The 14,798-nt window shown below is 44.6% G+C and overlaps 1 protein-coding gene across 1 annotated transcript in view; it reads left to right on the forward strand.

Moving 5' to 3' along the window:
• The first annotated feature begins 3,553 nt into the window (after nt 1-3,553).
• LOC109879830 (kinesin-like protein KIFC3) overlaps nt 3,554-14,798 on the forward strand; it is a 35,695-nt gene continuing 24,450 nt past the window's right edge. The window contains exons 1-5 of the mRNA XM_031816401.1: nt 3,554-3,787; nt 4,465-4,657; nt 7,877-7,982; nt 8,777-8,943; nt 9,554-9,815. Coding sequence (XP_031672261.1) covers nt 4,559-4,657; nt 7,877-7,982; nt 8,777-8,943; nt 9,554-9,815 — 634 coding nt within the window. The 5' untranslated portion in view covers nt 3,554-3,787; nt 4,465-4,558. The remainder of the gene's footprint in view (nt 3,788-4,464; nt 4,658-7,876; nt 7,983-8,776; nt 8,944-9,553; nt 9,816-14,798) is intronic.

A 14,798-nucleotide genomic window follows, 5' to 3' on the forward strand; every position in this document is an offset into this window, starting at 1 on the left:
AACACCTTTATTTAACCAGGTGGCTAGTTGAGAACACCTTTATTTAACCAGGTGGCTAGTTGAGAACACCTTTATTTAACCAGGTAGGCTAGTTGAGAACACCTTTATTTAACCAGGTAGGCTAGTTGAGAACAAGTTCTCATTTACAACTGCGACCTGGCCAAGATAAAGCATAGCAGTTCGACACATACAACAACACAGAGTTACACATGGAGTAAAACAAACATACAGTCAATAATACAGTAGAAAAGTAAGTCTATATACAATGTGAGCAAATGAGGTGAAGTGGCCACCCTTTGCCTTGATGACAGCTTTGCACACTCTTGGCATTCTCTAAAACAGCTTCATGAGGTAGTCACCTGGAATGCATTTCAATTAACAGCTGTGCTCATATTATGGCAAGAACCCTCAAATAATCAAAGAGAAGTCCATCATTACTTTAAGACATGAAGGTCAGTCAATCAGGATGATTTCAAAAACTTTGAAAGTTTCTTCAAGTGCAGTCGCAAAAACCATAAATCACTATGATGAAACTGGCTCTCATGAGGACCGCCACAGGAAAGGAAGACCCAGAGTTACCTCTGCTGCAGAGGATAAGTTCATTAGAGTTACCAGCCTCAGAAATTGCATCCCAAATAAATGTTTTACAAAGAAATAGACACATCTCTACATCAACTGTTCAGAGGAGACTGTGTGAATCAGGCCTTCATGGTCGAATTGCTGAAAAGAAACCACTACTAAAGGACACCAATAAGAAGAAGAGACTTGCTTGGGCCAAGAAACACGAGCGATGGACATTAGACCAGTGGAAATCTGTCCTTTGTTCTGATGAGTCCAAATTTGACATTTTTGGTTCCAACCGCTGTCTTTGTGAGACGCAGAGTAGGTGAACGAATTATATCCGCATGTGTGGTTCCCACCGTGAAGCATGGGAGGTGTGGTGGTGCTTTGCTGGTGATACTGTCTGTGATTTAGAATTCAAGGCACATTTAACCAGCGTGGCTACCACAGCATTCTGCAGTGATACGCGATCCCATCGGGTTTGTGCTTAGTGGGACTATCATTTGTTTTTGACAGGACCATGACCCAACACACCTCCAGGCTGTGTAAGGGCAGTTTGACCAAGAAGGAGAGTGATGGAGTGCTGCATCAGAATGACCTGACCCGACCGCAACTAAATTGAGATGGTTTGGGATGAGTTGGACCGCTGAGTAAAAGAAAAGGAGCCAACAAGTGCTCAGCTTATGTGGGAACTCCTTCAAGACTGTTGGAAAAGCATTCCAGGTGAAGCTGGTTGAGAGAATGCCAAGACTGTGCAAAACTGTCATCAAAGCAAAGGGAGGCTATTTGAAGAATCTCAATTATAAAATATATTTTGTTTTCTTTATCAGTTTTTTGGTTACTACATGAGTCCATGTGTTTTTTCATAGTTGTGATGTCTTCACTATTATTCTACAATGCAGAAAATAGCAAAAATAGAGAAAAACCCTGGAATGAGTAGGTGTGTCCAAACTGGTACTGTATATATATATTTATACTCTGGACTCCAACATTACTCGTCCTAATATTTCAATATTAATTTATTACATTTTTAAACTTTTAAATGTGTGTGTATTGTTAGATATTACTCCACTGTTGGAACTAGGAACACAAGCTCTTCACTACAACCGCATTAATATCTGCTAAATATACCCAACCAATAAAATGATATTCGATACTAGTTGGAGGATTGTGCATTGATTTCAGGATGCTAATTGGTTAACCCTCTGTGTAAGTTATGTTGTATTTGTGATGTACTTTGATTAACTTCTGAATAAATGACTATTTGATTGTCAGATAGATGCTCAGTTTGATGCATTTTGGGAAGCATCAAGTTTTTCTTCTCCTCAAAGCACAGCCAAGGAAGAATTTCTTTCTGTATTGGATAGAGATGCTGAGTGGACACTGCAGAACGGAACTGCTGTAATTCCCAGGACTCCAGGATAGCACAGCGCCAGCCTCGATCTGCTATTTACAAGACTTGCTCTTTTCTGCAGACTTCCTCCCAAAGCTCTAAGCCCAGCTCTAAGCCCAGCTCTAAGCCCCCAGCTCTAAGCCCAGCTCTAAGCCCCCAGCTCTAAGCCCAGCTCTAAGCCCAGCTCTAAGCCCAGCTCAGCCAAACATAAATAGGGCCAGACTTAACTAAGGATATCTACCTGTTAATTAATGTCCTTATTTACATTGTAGTGGATGAGTAATACATATAGTCAATAGATGCTTGAATGAACCTTTTTTGCATATTGGCATCATTTGTGATTTAAGTCATTTGTGTACTGGTACATAATTTGTTAACAAAAATGACAATATGTTGTTGGGTGTACACACAGAAACAGTACTTGTCAGAAACATCGAACCAATGATGTAATTTGGTCCTTAGCTTTGACTTGTGTCTGTACATACATAAACAATGTGTTGTTGTGACTCGGGTCTGTATATACAGTACATAAACAATGTGTTGTTGTGACTCGTGTCTGTATATATATAAACAATGTGTTGTTGTGACTCGTGTCTGTATATACAGTACATAAACAATGTGTTGTTGTGACTCGTGTCTGTATATATATAAACAATGTGTTGTTGTGACTCGTGTCTGTATATACAGTACATAAACAATGTGTTGTTGTGACTCGTGTCTGTATATATATAAACAATGTGTTGTTGTGACTCGTGTCTGTATATACAGTACATAAACAATGTGTTGTGACTCGTGTCTGTATATATATAAACAATGTGTTGTTGTGACTCGTGTCTGTATATACAGTACATAAACAATGTGTTGTTGTGACTCGTGTCTGTATATACAGTACATAAACAATGTGTTGTTGTGACTCGTGTCTGTATATACAGTACATAAACAATGTGTTGTGACTCGTGTCTGTATATATATAAACAATGTGTTGTTGTGACTCGTGTCTGTATATACAGTACATAAACAATGTGTTGTTGTGACTCGTGTCTGTATATATATAAACAATGTGTTGTTGTGACTCGTGTCTGTATATACAGTACATAAACAATGTGTTGTTGTGACTCGTGTCTGTATATATATAAACAATGTGTTGTTGTGACTCGTGTCTGTATATACAGTACATAAACAATGTGTTGTTGTGACTCGTGTCTGTATATACAGTACATAAACAATGTGTTGTTGTGACTCGTGTCTGTATATACAGTACATAAATAATGGCTCCTGATCCTTTCCATGTGAGTGCCCATCAGATAGTATCAGTGACTGTCTTGTCTCTCCTCTCCTCCAGCTCAGACTCCTGGGGTGCATCCCAAATGGCACCTTTTTCCTTACATAGTGCACTACTTTTGACCAGAGCCCTGTGGGGAAAAGGGTGCCATTTGTGAAGCAACCGTGGCTGCTGCATACTGCTGACAGCATGAGGCCACATGGCCCCCAACACAATCAATCTCCATCTCAGCTGCTTGCTTCAGCACTGCAGAGAGCTGCACTGAGCATGCCCACTGCATCTGCAGCCTGTGGATGGATGGAGTAGAGAGGAGGAGGAGGAGAGAGAGTGGAGGGGAGAAGAGAAGGAGAGACAGAGAATCACACAGGAGCTGCTGGTCAGTGCAGTGATGCTGCTGCAGCAGAGAGGAGAGGGGCTGCAAAGGAATGAACAATAACAGACCAAACAGGGAGAACATGGAATGTTGTGGTGGAATGCAGAATGTTGTGGAGGAATGCAGAATGTGGGATTGTCTGGAACGGACATCATTAATGACATGAAGACAAGTATGGGTAAGAAAGGAGAAGACAAAATGTTTCTGACAGATGGAGAGGAGGAGCGTTTTAAGATCAGAAAATGGATTAAAGAGGAAGATGGAAGGAGGATCTCTGAGGAAAGATCAACAGTAACCAGCCAGATCTATTTAGACAGATCTATGCTAATCGGTCTTTCTCTGTGGCATCCTCATCCGTCAGCATTTGATATTTTAGCTGCCAGAGCCTTTGTTGTCAGTGAATAGGCATCACTCCTTGGGAGATTTGATGTATTGAAAATGAATCGGCTATAGAACGACATTGTCATCCTCTCTCTCTCTCTCTCTCTCTCTCTCTCTCTCTCTCTCTCTCTTTCTCTCTCTCTTTCTCTCTCTCTCTCTCTCTCTCTCTCTCTCTCTCTCTCTCTCTCTCTCGCTCTCTTTCCTTTCTCTCTCTCTTCCTTTTATCTGTACCATCACTCATTCATATATCCTTATGTACATATTCTTTATCCCCTTACACTGTGTATAAAAGACAGTCGTTTTTTTGGAATTGTTAGTTAGATTACTTGTTCGTTATTACTGCATTGTCGGAACTAGAAGCACAAGCATTTCGCTACACTCGCATTAACATCTGCTAACCATGTGTATGTGACAAATAAAATTTGATTTGATTTGATTGGATTTGATTTATCTCTCTCTTTCTCCTCTCTGCAGAGTGAGCCGAGGCAGTGTTGGACCGTGACAGTGTTTCCCTGGGTATCTAGTTCCGTGACTGTCACTGTAACAGTGAGTCCCAGACGGAGGGGAGATGTATGCCTTCTACTCCCTGCTAGTTTACATCTTCTACACTGTCTTCAAGAAGGAGGAGGAAGAATCCCTGGGAGCTGCTCAGGGCGGAGCCTCAGCGGTGAGTCTAGTCACAGCGTCTACGCCCAAATGGAATCATATTCCCTATAAAGGGCACTACAGGGCACTAATATAATGCACTTGGAAGCTCACAATGTGTAGTATACAGATACCTCAGTAGAGTCTAGTAACAGTGTTTATCCACAGCCCTCAGTAGAGTCTAGTAACAGGGTTTATCTACAGTCCTCAGTAGAGTCTAGTAACAGTGTTTATCTACAGTCCTCAGTAGAGTCTAGTAACAGGGTTTATCTACAGCCCTCAGTAGAGTCTAGTAACAGTGTTTATCCACAGCCCTCAGTAGAGTCTAGTAACAGGGTTTATCTACAGTCCTCAGTAGAGTCTAGTAATAGTGTTTATCTACAGTCCTCAGTAGAGTCTAGTAACAGGGTTTATCTACAGCCCTCAGTAGAGTCTAGTAACAGGGTTTATCTACAGCCCTCAGTAGAGTCTAGTAACAGGGTTTATCTACAGCCCTCAGTAGAGTCTAGTAACAGGGTTTATCTACAGCCCTCAGTAGAGTCTACTAACAGGGTTTATCTACAGCCCTCAGTAGAGTCTAGTAACAGGGTTTATCTACAGTCCTCAGTAGAGTCTAGTAACAGGGTTTATCTACAGCCCTCAGTAGAGTCTAGTAACAGGGTTTATCTACAGCCCTCAGTAGAGTCTAGTAACAGGGTTTATCTACAGCCCTCAATAGAGTCTAGTAACAGTGTTTATCTACAGCCCCCAGTAGTCTAGTAACAGGGTTTATCTGCAGCCCTCAGTAGAGTCTAGTAATGACGTTTATCTACAGCCCTCAGTAGAGTCTAGTAATGATGTTTATCTACAGCCCTCAGTAGAGTCTAGTAACAGGGTTTATCTACAGTCCTCAGTAGAGTCTAGTAACAGGGTTTATCTACAGCCCTCAGTAGAGTCTAGTAACAGGGTTTATCTACAGCCCTCAGTAGAGTCTAGTAACAGTGTTTATCCACAGCCCTCAGTAGAGTCTAGTAACAGGGTTTATCTACAGCCCTCAGTAGAGTCTAGTAACAGTGTTTATCTACAGTCCTCAGTAGAGTCTAGTAACAGGGTTTATCTACAGTCCTCAGTAGAGTCTAGTAACAGGGTTTATCTACAGTCCTCAGTAGAGTCTAGTAACAGTGTTTATCTACAGTCCTCAGTAGAGTCTAGTAACAGGGTTTATCTACAGCCCTCAGTAGAGTTTAGTAACAGGGTTTATCTACAGCCCTCAGTAGAGTCTAGTAACAGGGTTTATCTACAGCCCTCAGTAGAGTCTAGTAACAGGGTTTATCTACAGCCCTCAGTAGAGTCTAGTAACAGGGTTTATCTACAGCCCTCAGTAGAGTCTAGTAACAGGGTTTATCTACAGCCCTCAGTAGAGTCTAGTAACAGGGTTTATCTACAGCCCTCAGTAGAGTCTAGTAACAGGGTTTATCTACAGTCCTCAGTAGAGTCTAGTAACAGGGTTTATCTACAGCCCTCAGTAGAGTCTAGTAACAGGGTTTATCTACAGCCCTCAATAGAGTCTAGTAACAGTGTTTATCTACAGCCCCCAGTAGTCTAGTAACAGGGTTTATCTGCAGCCCTCAGTAGAGTCTAGTAATGACGTTTATCTACAGCCCTCAGTAGAGTCTAGTAATGATGTTTATCTACAGCCCTCAGTAGAGTCTAGTAACAGGGTTTATCTACAGCCCTCAGTAGAGTCTAGTAACAGGGTTTATCTACAGCCCTCAGTAGAGTCTAGTAACAGGGTTTATCTACAGCCCTCAGTAGAGTCTAGTAACAGGGTTTATCTACAGTCCTCAGTAGAGTCTAGTAACAGGGTTTATCTACAGCCCTCAGTAGAGTCTAGTAACAGGGTTTATCTACAGCCCTCAGTAGAGTCTAGTAACAGGGTTTATCTACAGCCCTCAGTAGAGTCTAGTAACAGTGTTTATCTACAGTCCTCAGTAGAGTCTAGTAACAGGGTTTATCTACAGCCCTCAGTAGAGTCTAGTAACAGGGTTTATCTACAGTCCTCAGTAGAGTCTAGTAACAGGGTTTATCTACAGCCCTCAGTAGAGTCTAGTAACAGGGTTTATCTACAGCCCTCAATAGAGTCTAGTAACAGTGTTTATCTACAGCCCCCAGTAGTCTAGTAACAGGGTTTATCTGCAGCCCTCAGTAGAGTCTAGTAATGACGTTTATCTACAGCCCTCAGTAGAGTCTAGTAATGATGTTTATCTACAGCCCTCAGTAGAGTCTAGTAACAGGGTTTATCTACAGTCCTCAGTAGAGTCTAGTAACAGGGTTTATCTACAGCCCTCAGTAGAGTCTAGTAACAGGGTTTATCTACAGTCCTCAGTAGAGTCTAGTAACAGGGTTTATCTACAGTCCTCAGTAGAGTCTAGTAACAGGGTTTATCTACAGCCCTCAGTAGAGTCTAGTAACAAGGTTTATCTACAGCTCTCAATAGAGTCTAGTAACAGTGTTTATCTACAGCCCTCAGTAGTCTAGTAACAGGGTTTATCTGCAGCCCTCAGTAGAGTCTAGTAATGACGTTTATCTACAGCCCTCAGTATAGTCTAGTAATGATGTTTATCTACAGCCCTCAGTAGAGTCTAGTAATGATGTTTATCTACAGCCCTCAGTAGAGTCTAGTAACAGGGTTTATCTACAGACCTCAGTAGAGTCTAGTAACAGGGTTTATCTACAACCCTCAGTAGGGTCTAGTAACAGGGTTTATCTACAGTCCTCAGTAGAGTCTAGTAACAGGGTTTATCTACAGCCCTCAGTAGAGTCTAGTAATGATGTTTATCTACAGCCCTCAGTAGAGTCTAGTAACAGGGTTTATCTACATCCCCACGCGGTTCCTTTGTCTTGTCATCAGAGGATGGTAACCATCAGCAGGACAACCAATCCCATGACAGCAGGGAAACTGTATAGATACTGAGCTATTTCTGTAAGTCTACTGTCTGGGGGATATGTTACTGCTAGTCTCACAGACGTACATCTGAAATGCTATTTTATGTCGGTAGAGAGAGATGTTCATGCTGTAATACATGTTGTGTAGGTCTATTGTATATGGGGAACAGCATCTGGGCTGACAGTGTCATTGCAGGCTTGCAGTGTGTATGTGTGTGTGTGTCGTGTCTGTGTTGGAGGTAAAAACAGTATTTAGTAACACTAATGTCTGTTTCTGCTCTCTGCCATCCCCCTGTCTGTCTGTTGCTGTGATCAGGAGCCAGGACGTGTTTCCATGGAAACAAGGAGCAGGAGGATAAAAGGCCACACCCCCAGGAAGGAGAGGAAGAAAAGGGGGCGTGGCAGCAGGTTGAGTGACTCCAGTGAGTGGATGCTTTATGACAACAATGTCTATAAATAGAAGCATCTGTAACACTGGTTAAATACTTAACTACTGTACTTACTACTGACAGATATCAGTGATAATTGCTGTTATTATGGTATAGATAGATATTTCTCATGGTGATCAATAGACACTTCAATACCAGGCTTAAAAAATGTTTTTACCTTTATTTATCTAGGCAAGTCAGTTATGAACAAATTCTTATTTACAATGACGGCCTACCCCGGCCAAACCCGGACGACGCTGGGCCAATTGTACGCCGCCCTATGGGACTCCCAATCACAGCCGGATGTGATACAGCCTGGATTTGAGCCAGGGACTGTGGTGATGCCTCTTGCACTGAGATGCAGTGCCTCAGACTGCTGTGCCACTCAGGAGCCCAATAGCTACTGTAGAATAGGAATAACAGGAATCATAATAGCTACTGTTCTGATGTGGTATATCTCTCGTGGTGATTTATGGTGATTTCTCATGGTGATTTATGGTGATTTCTCATGGTGATTTATGGTGATTTCTCATGGTGAATTATGGTGATTTCTCATGGTGATTTCTCATGGTGATTTATGGTGATTTCTCATGGTGATTTCTCATGGTGATTTATGGTGATTTCTCATGGTGATTTATGGTGATTTCTCATGGTGAATTATGGTGATTTCTCATGGTGATTTCTCATGGTGATTTATGGTGATTTCTCATGGTGATTTATGGTGATTTCTCAGTGATTGATCATGTGAATTCATGCCCTTATTAAAATGCTGATGTATTTTCTTCAAGGCAGTAGCAGTGATAGTGACGGCCTGTCCCTGAGTGATGAAGATGATGGTGGAGGTGGTGAAGTGCCTGATATCCCAGCATGCACTCCTCTGGGTGCCTTCCTGTCCTTTAAACAAGAGAACGAGAAAAGGAGGGAGGTCCAGGTGCAGCTGGAGACGGCAGGAAAGGTAGGCTTCACCACAAACACCTTGGCATCCTATTCCCTATAGGCCCTGGTCAAAAGTAGTGCTCAATATAGGGTCTCATTTACACAATAGTACTGTTGCTTCTAGTTGTAGCCATGACCTTCTTAGAACTGTTGCATTATCTAAACTTCCTGTTGGTCTAGTTGTAGCCATGACCTTCTTAGAACTGATGCTGTATCTAAACTTCCTGCTGGTCTAGTTGTAGCCATGACCTTCTTAGAACTGATGCTGTATCTAAACTTCCTGCTGGTCTAGTTGTAGCCATGACCTTCTTAGAACTGATGCATTATCTAAACTTCCTGCTGGTTTAGTTGTAGCCATGACCTTCTTAGAACTGATGCATTATCTAAACTTCCTGCTGGTTTAGTTGTAGCCATGACCTTCTTAGAACTGATGCTGTATCTAAACTTCCTGCTGGTCTAGTTGTAGCCATGACCTTCTTAGAACGGATGCTGTATCTAACTTCCTGCTGGTTTAGTTGTGGGAGTCTCCCTTGGTTAAGTACACATGCAATAAATACTACAGTTTCTTGCTTCAAGCCTTGGCCTTGTTAGATGAAATCTATCTAAACCCATGTTTCCTCCTGGTCCAGTTGATGTCTGAGTCTCCCTTGGTGGCGGTGATGTCCCACTTGCTGAGTTTTCTGGAGCAGTACTCCCACCTCCAGCAGCTGCAGCAGCAGGCTGATCAGTACCGGGTCCAGCTGAAGAGGCACCGGGCCCAGCACCGCCGCCAGATGAAGACCCTGAGGACATCGTACCGTCAGAGGCTGAGAGATAAGAACAGCGTCATCGACAGCCTGGAGGAGGTCATCACCACCCAGCAATACACACCGAGCACCCCTGGGAGCGACGGTGAGACAGGGGAGGGAGGGAAGGAGGGGGGTACAAGGAAGTAGGGGGAGAAGGGTGGATATAAGTCAAGTGGAGGGGAGGAGGGGAGGTGAGACAAGAGGAGAGAGAATGGGTTTGGGAGGGGGTTGGAGGGAGGTATTAACATGGTGTGAAGTGGGAGGAGGTGAGGGGATTACATTTCAAGGGAGTTTGAGTCCAGGATCAGAGGAAGAGAAGGAACGACAGAGTGAGAGAGGTGGAGTGGGGGATGGAGGTGTTAGGTGGGGGGATTACATTTCAATGGGGTTTGAGTCCAGGATCAGAGGAAGAGAAGGAACGACAGAGTGAGAGAGGTGGAGTGGGGGATGGAGATGTTAGGTGGGGGGATTACATTTCAAGGGGGTTTGAGTCCAGGATCAGAGGAAGAGAAGGAACGACAGAGTGAGAGAGGTGGAGCAGAGGATGGAGGTGTTAGGTGGGGGGATTACATTTCAAGGGGGTTTGAGTCCAGGATCAGAGGAAGAGAAGGAACGACAGAGTGAGAGAGGTGGAGCAGGGGATGGAGGTGTTAGGTGGGGGGATTACATTTCAAGGGGGTTTGAGTCCAGGATCAGAGGAAGAGAAGGAACGACAGAGTGAGAGAGGTGGAGCAGGGGATGGAGGTGTAAGGTGTGGGGAGACGATGGAAAGGAAGTGGAAGACAGAGGAGGAGAAAATGGAAGGAGTCATTTTAAGGAGATTTATGGTAAAAGGTCATAAATGGGGAGGGAGGGAGGGAGGGTATATTCCAGTCTGTACTACAGAGAAAAGAAGACAGGCTACACCTGACTGAGATATTGACTATTTATTTAGTGCTTGTATGAAAAAACACAGTGGATGGTTATAATGTCTTGCATCACGTGAAGAGAGTGGCTGTGGAAACTCAGGTATTTACTTTCACTGTAGAGAGACAAGGGAGGAGACAGTGCTAGTCATAGAGAGACAAGGGAGGAGACAGTGCTAGTCATAGAGAGACAAGGGAGGAGACAGTGCTAGTCATAGAGAGACAAGGGAGGAGACAGTGCTAGTCATAGAGAGACAAGGGAGGAGACAGTGCTAGTCATAGAGAGACAAGGGAGGAGACAGTGCTAGTCATAGAGAGACAAGGGAGGAGACAGTGCTAGTCATAGAGAGACAAGGGAGGAGACAGTGCTAGTCATAGAGAGACAAGGGAGGAGACAGTGCTAGTCATAGAGAGACAAGGGAGGAGACAGTGCTAGTCATAGAGAGACAAGGGAGGAGACAGTGCTAGTCATAGAGAGACAAGGGAGGAGACAGTGCTAGTCATAGAGAGACAAGGGAGGAGACAGTGCTAGTCATAGAGAGACAAGGGAGGAGACAGTGCTAGTCATAGAGAGACAAGGGAGGAGACAGTGCTAGTCATAGAGAGACAAGGGAGGAGACAGTGCTAGTCATAGAGAGACAAGGGAGGAGACAGTGCTAGTCATAGAGAGACAAGGGAGGAGACAGTGCTAGTCATAGAGAGACAAGGGAGGAGACAGTGCTAGTCATAGAGAGACAAGGGAGGAGACAGTGCTAGTCATAGAGAGACAAGGGAGGAGACTGTGCTAGTCATAGAGAGACAAGGGAGGAGACAGTGCTAGTCATAGAGAGACAAGGGAGGAGACAGTGCTAGTCATAGAGAGACAAGGGAGGAGACAGTGCTAGTCATAGAGAGACAAGGGAGGAGACAGTGCTAGTCATAGAGAGACAAGGGAGGAGACAGTGCTAGTCATAGAGAGACAAGGGAGGAGACAGTGCTAGTCATAGAGAGACAAGGGAGGAGACTGTGCTAGTCATAGAGAGACAAGGGAGGAGACAGTGCTAGTCATAGAGAGACAAGGGAGGAGACAGTGCTAGTCATAGAGAGACAAGGGAGGAGACAGTGCTAGTCATAGAGAGACAAGGGAGGAGACAGTGCTAGTCATAGAGAGTACATTTTTATTGTTTATTTCACTTTTGTATATTATCTACCTCACTTGCTTTGGCAATGTTAACACATGTTTCCCATGCTAATAAAGCCCCTTGAATTGAATTGAATTGAGAGCAGAGGGGTAACGTTCCCATAGGGAACAGTCAACAGTGCTCTATAACAGGGTTCCCTTTGGGATGTAGAACAGGGCAGAGAGTTTGGGAGAAAGACAATCTATTCCACAATGTTCAGGCTTCTTAGAAGAGGGCTGTTGGTGTCAATCAAGTTGGAATTAGGGATGAGGAATGACATCAGACTGTAGTTGTGTCACAAATGGAACCCTATTCCAAAGATAGTGGCCTTTGGCTGGTCAAAGTAATGCACTATGTAGAGAATAGGATGACCTTTGGGATGCAGATGAACTGACCTCAAAGCCATGGATAGTGTTGAGGGATCTGCTTTCCTTTAGATTTAATCAGATATTCTGATTTGGACAACAGAAGGACAGCCCTCCCTCACCCTTATCAACCTATCTGTCTGTGTGTGTGTGTGTGTGTGTGTGTGTGTGTGTGTGTGTGTGTGTGTGTGTGTGTGTGTGTGTGTGTGTGTGTGTGTGTGTGTGTGTGTGTGTGTGTGTATGCCCATGCTTGTGTGTGTGGTTGTATGTGTATAATATCATAAACGTTCTGTAATGTGTGTGTTGGCTGTATGTGTGACAGTAATGTCGGCACCCAAAATCGAATCAGCTACTCATTTGAGTGTTTAGGATGTCATGACAGATTGGTGTGACAGTGACAGTGGGCTCTGCATAGTAAGTGATCCCTCCTCTCTCCTAATAAGGAAATACTGCTCTCTGACTAGTACAGTATAACCCTGGAGAAACATGCCACTTGATGAACCAAAACGAGGTTCTCTCTGCTCTGCAGCAGAATGTGTGGCTTTCCTAAGTGGGAGACCTCAGGCATCACTTCCTCTCATTACGCGTCAAACAGAGTTAGATAAAGAGATGGATGGATGTATGGTACTATGGTACTTGGCCAGGGAATCAGTTGTTATAACCTATCCCTGTGAGTGTTAGACAGAGTTAGATAAAGAGATGGATGTATGGTACAATGGTACTTGGCCAGGGAATCAGTTGTTATAACCTATCCCTGTGAGTGTTAGACAGAGTTAGATAAAGAGATGGATGTATGGTACAATGGTACTTGGCCAGGGAATCAGTTGTTATAACCTATCCCTGTGAGTGTTAGACAGAGTTAGATAAAGAGATGGATGTATGGTACAATGGTACTTGGCCAGGGAATCAGTTGTTATATCATGAATAAACTATCCCTGTGAGTGCTGCTTTCTCTTCCCTCCACTGCACTTACATACCAGCCTCCGTCACATGCTAGATGCTAGACCTCCACGTGTACGTGTCAGATATAAATAGCCCTGGGACAGGGATCGGAGGGGGGCACTTCCCACACTTCCCAGTGTTATGATCCTGGTGCAGGAAAGGAAAGGTTGTTTGGTTGTTCTGCAGGTCTGAGCCGCCTGCCTCTCTGAGGTGTTGTCAACAGCTACTGTGTGCGCCTCCCACTCCCAAATGGCAACCTATTCCCTATATATAGTGCAATACTTTTAACCAGAGCCATGGGGGGAATCGGGTAACATTTGACCAGAACCCTGGGGGGAATCGGGTAACATTTGACCAGAACCCTGGGGGGAATCGGGTAACATTTGACCAGAACCCTGGGGGGAATCGAGTAACATTTAACCAGAACCCTGGGGGGAATCGGGTAACATTTGACCAGAGCCCTGGGGGGAATCGGGTAACATTTGACCTCCCACTCCCAAATGGCAACCTATTCCCTATATATAGTGCAATACTTTTAACCAGAGCCATGGGGGGAATCGGGTAACATTTGACCAGAACCCTGGGGGGAATCGGGTAACATTTGACCAGAACCCTGGGGGGAATCGGGTAACATTTGACCAGAACCCTGGGGGGAATCGAGTAACATTTAACCAGAACCCTGGGGGGAATCGGGTAACATTTGACCAGAGCCCTGGGGGGAATCGGGTAACATTTGACCAGAACCCTGGGGGAATCGGGTAACATTTAACCAGAGCCCTGGGGGGAATCGAGTAACATTTGACCAGAACCCTGGGGGAATCGGGTAACATTTAACCAGAGCCCTGGGGGGAATCGGGTAACATTTGGCCAGGGCCCTGGGGGGAATAGGGTAACATTTGACCAGAACCCTGGGGGGAATCGGGTAACATTTTACCAGAACCCTGGGGGAATCGGGTAACATTTGACCAGAGCCCTGGGGGGAATCGGGTAACATTTGACCAGAACCCTGGGGGGAATCGGGTAACATTTGACCAGAACCCTGGGGGAATCGGGTAACATTTAACCAGAGCCCTGGGGGGAATCGGGTAACATTTAACCAGAGCCCTGGGGGGAATCGGCTAACATTTGGTCAGATCCCTGGGGGGAATCGAGTAACATTTAACCAGAACCCTGGGGGGAATCGAGTAACATTTAACCAGAACCCTGGGGGGAATCGGGTAACATTTGACCAGAACCCTGGGGGGAATCGAGTAACATTTAACCAGAACCCTAAGGGGAATCGGGTAACATTTAACCAGAACCCTGGGGGGAATAGGATAACATTTGGCCAGGGCCCTGGGGGGAATCGGGTAACATTTAACCAGAACCCTGGGGGGAATCGAGTAACATTTAACCAGAACCCTGGGGGGAATCGAGTAACATTTGGCCAGGGCCCTGGGGGGAATCGAGTAACATTTAACCAGAACCCTGGGGGGAATAGGGTAACATTTGACCAGGGCCCTGGGGGAATCAGGTAACATTTGACCAGGGCCCTGGGGAAATCTGGTAACATTTGACCAGGGCCCTGGGGGTAATAGGGTAACATTTGACCAGAACCCTGGGGGTAATAGGGTAACATTTGACCAGAGCCCTGGGGGTAATAGGGTAACATTTGACCAGAACCCTGGGGGTAATAGGGTAACATTTGACCAGGGCCCTGGGGGTAATAGGGTAA

This window comes from Oncorhynchus kisutch, unplaced genomic scaffold (assembly GCF_002021735.2).
Source record: "Oncorhynchus kisutch isolate 150728-3 unplaced genomic scaffold, Okis_V2 scaffold787, whole genome shotgun sequence".
In the NCBI taxonomy this organism is placed as follows: Eukaryota; Metazoa; Chordata; class Actinopteri; order Salmoniformes; family Salmonidae; genus Oncorhynchus; species Oncorhynchus kisutch.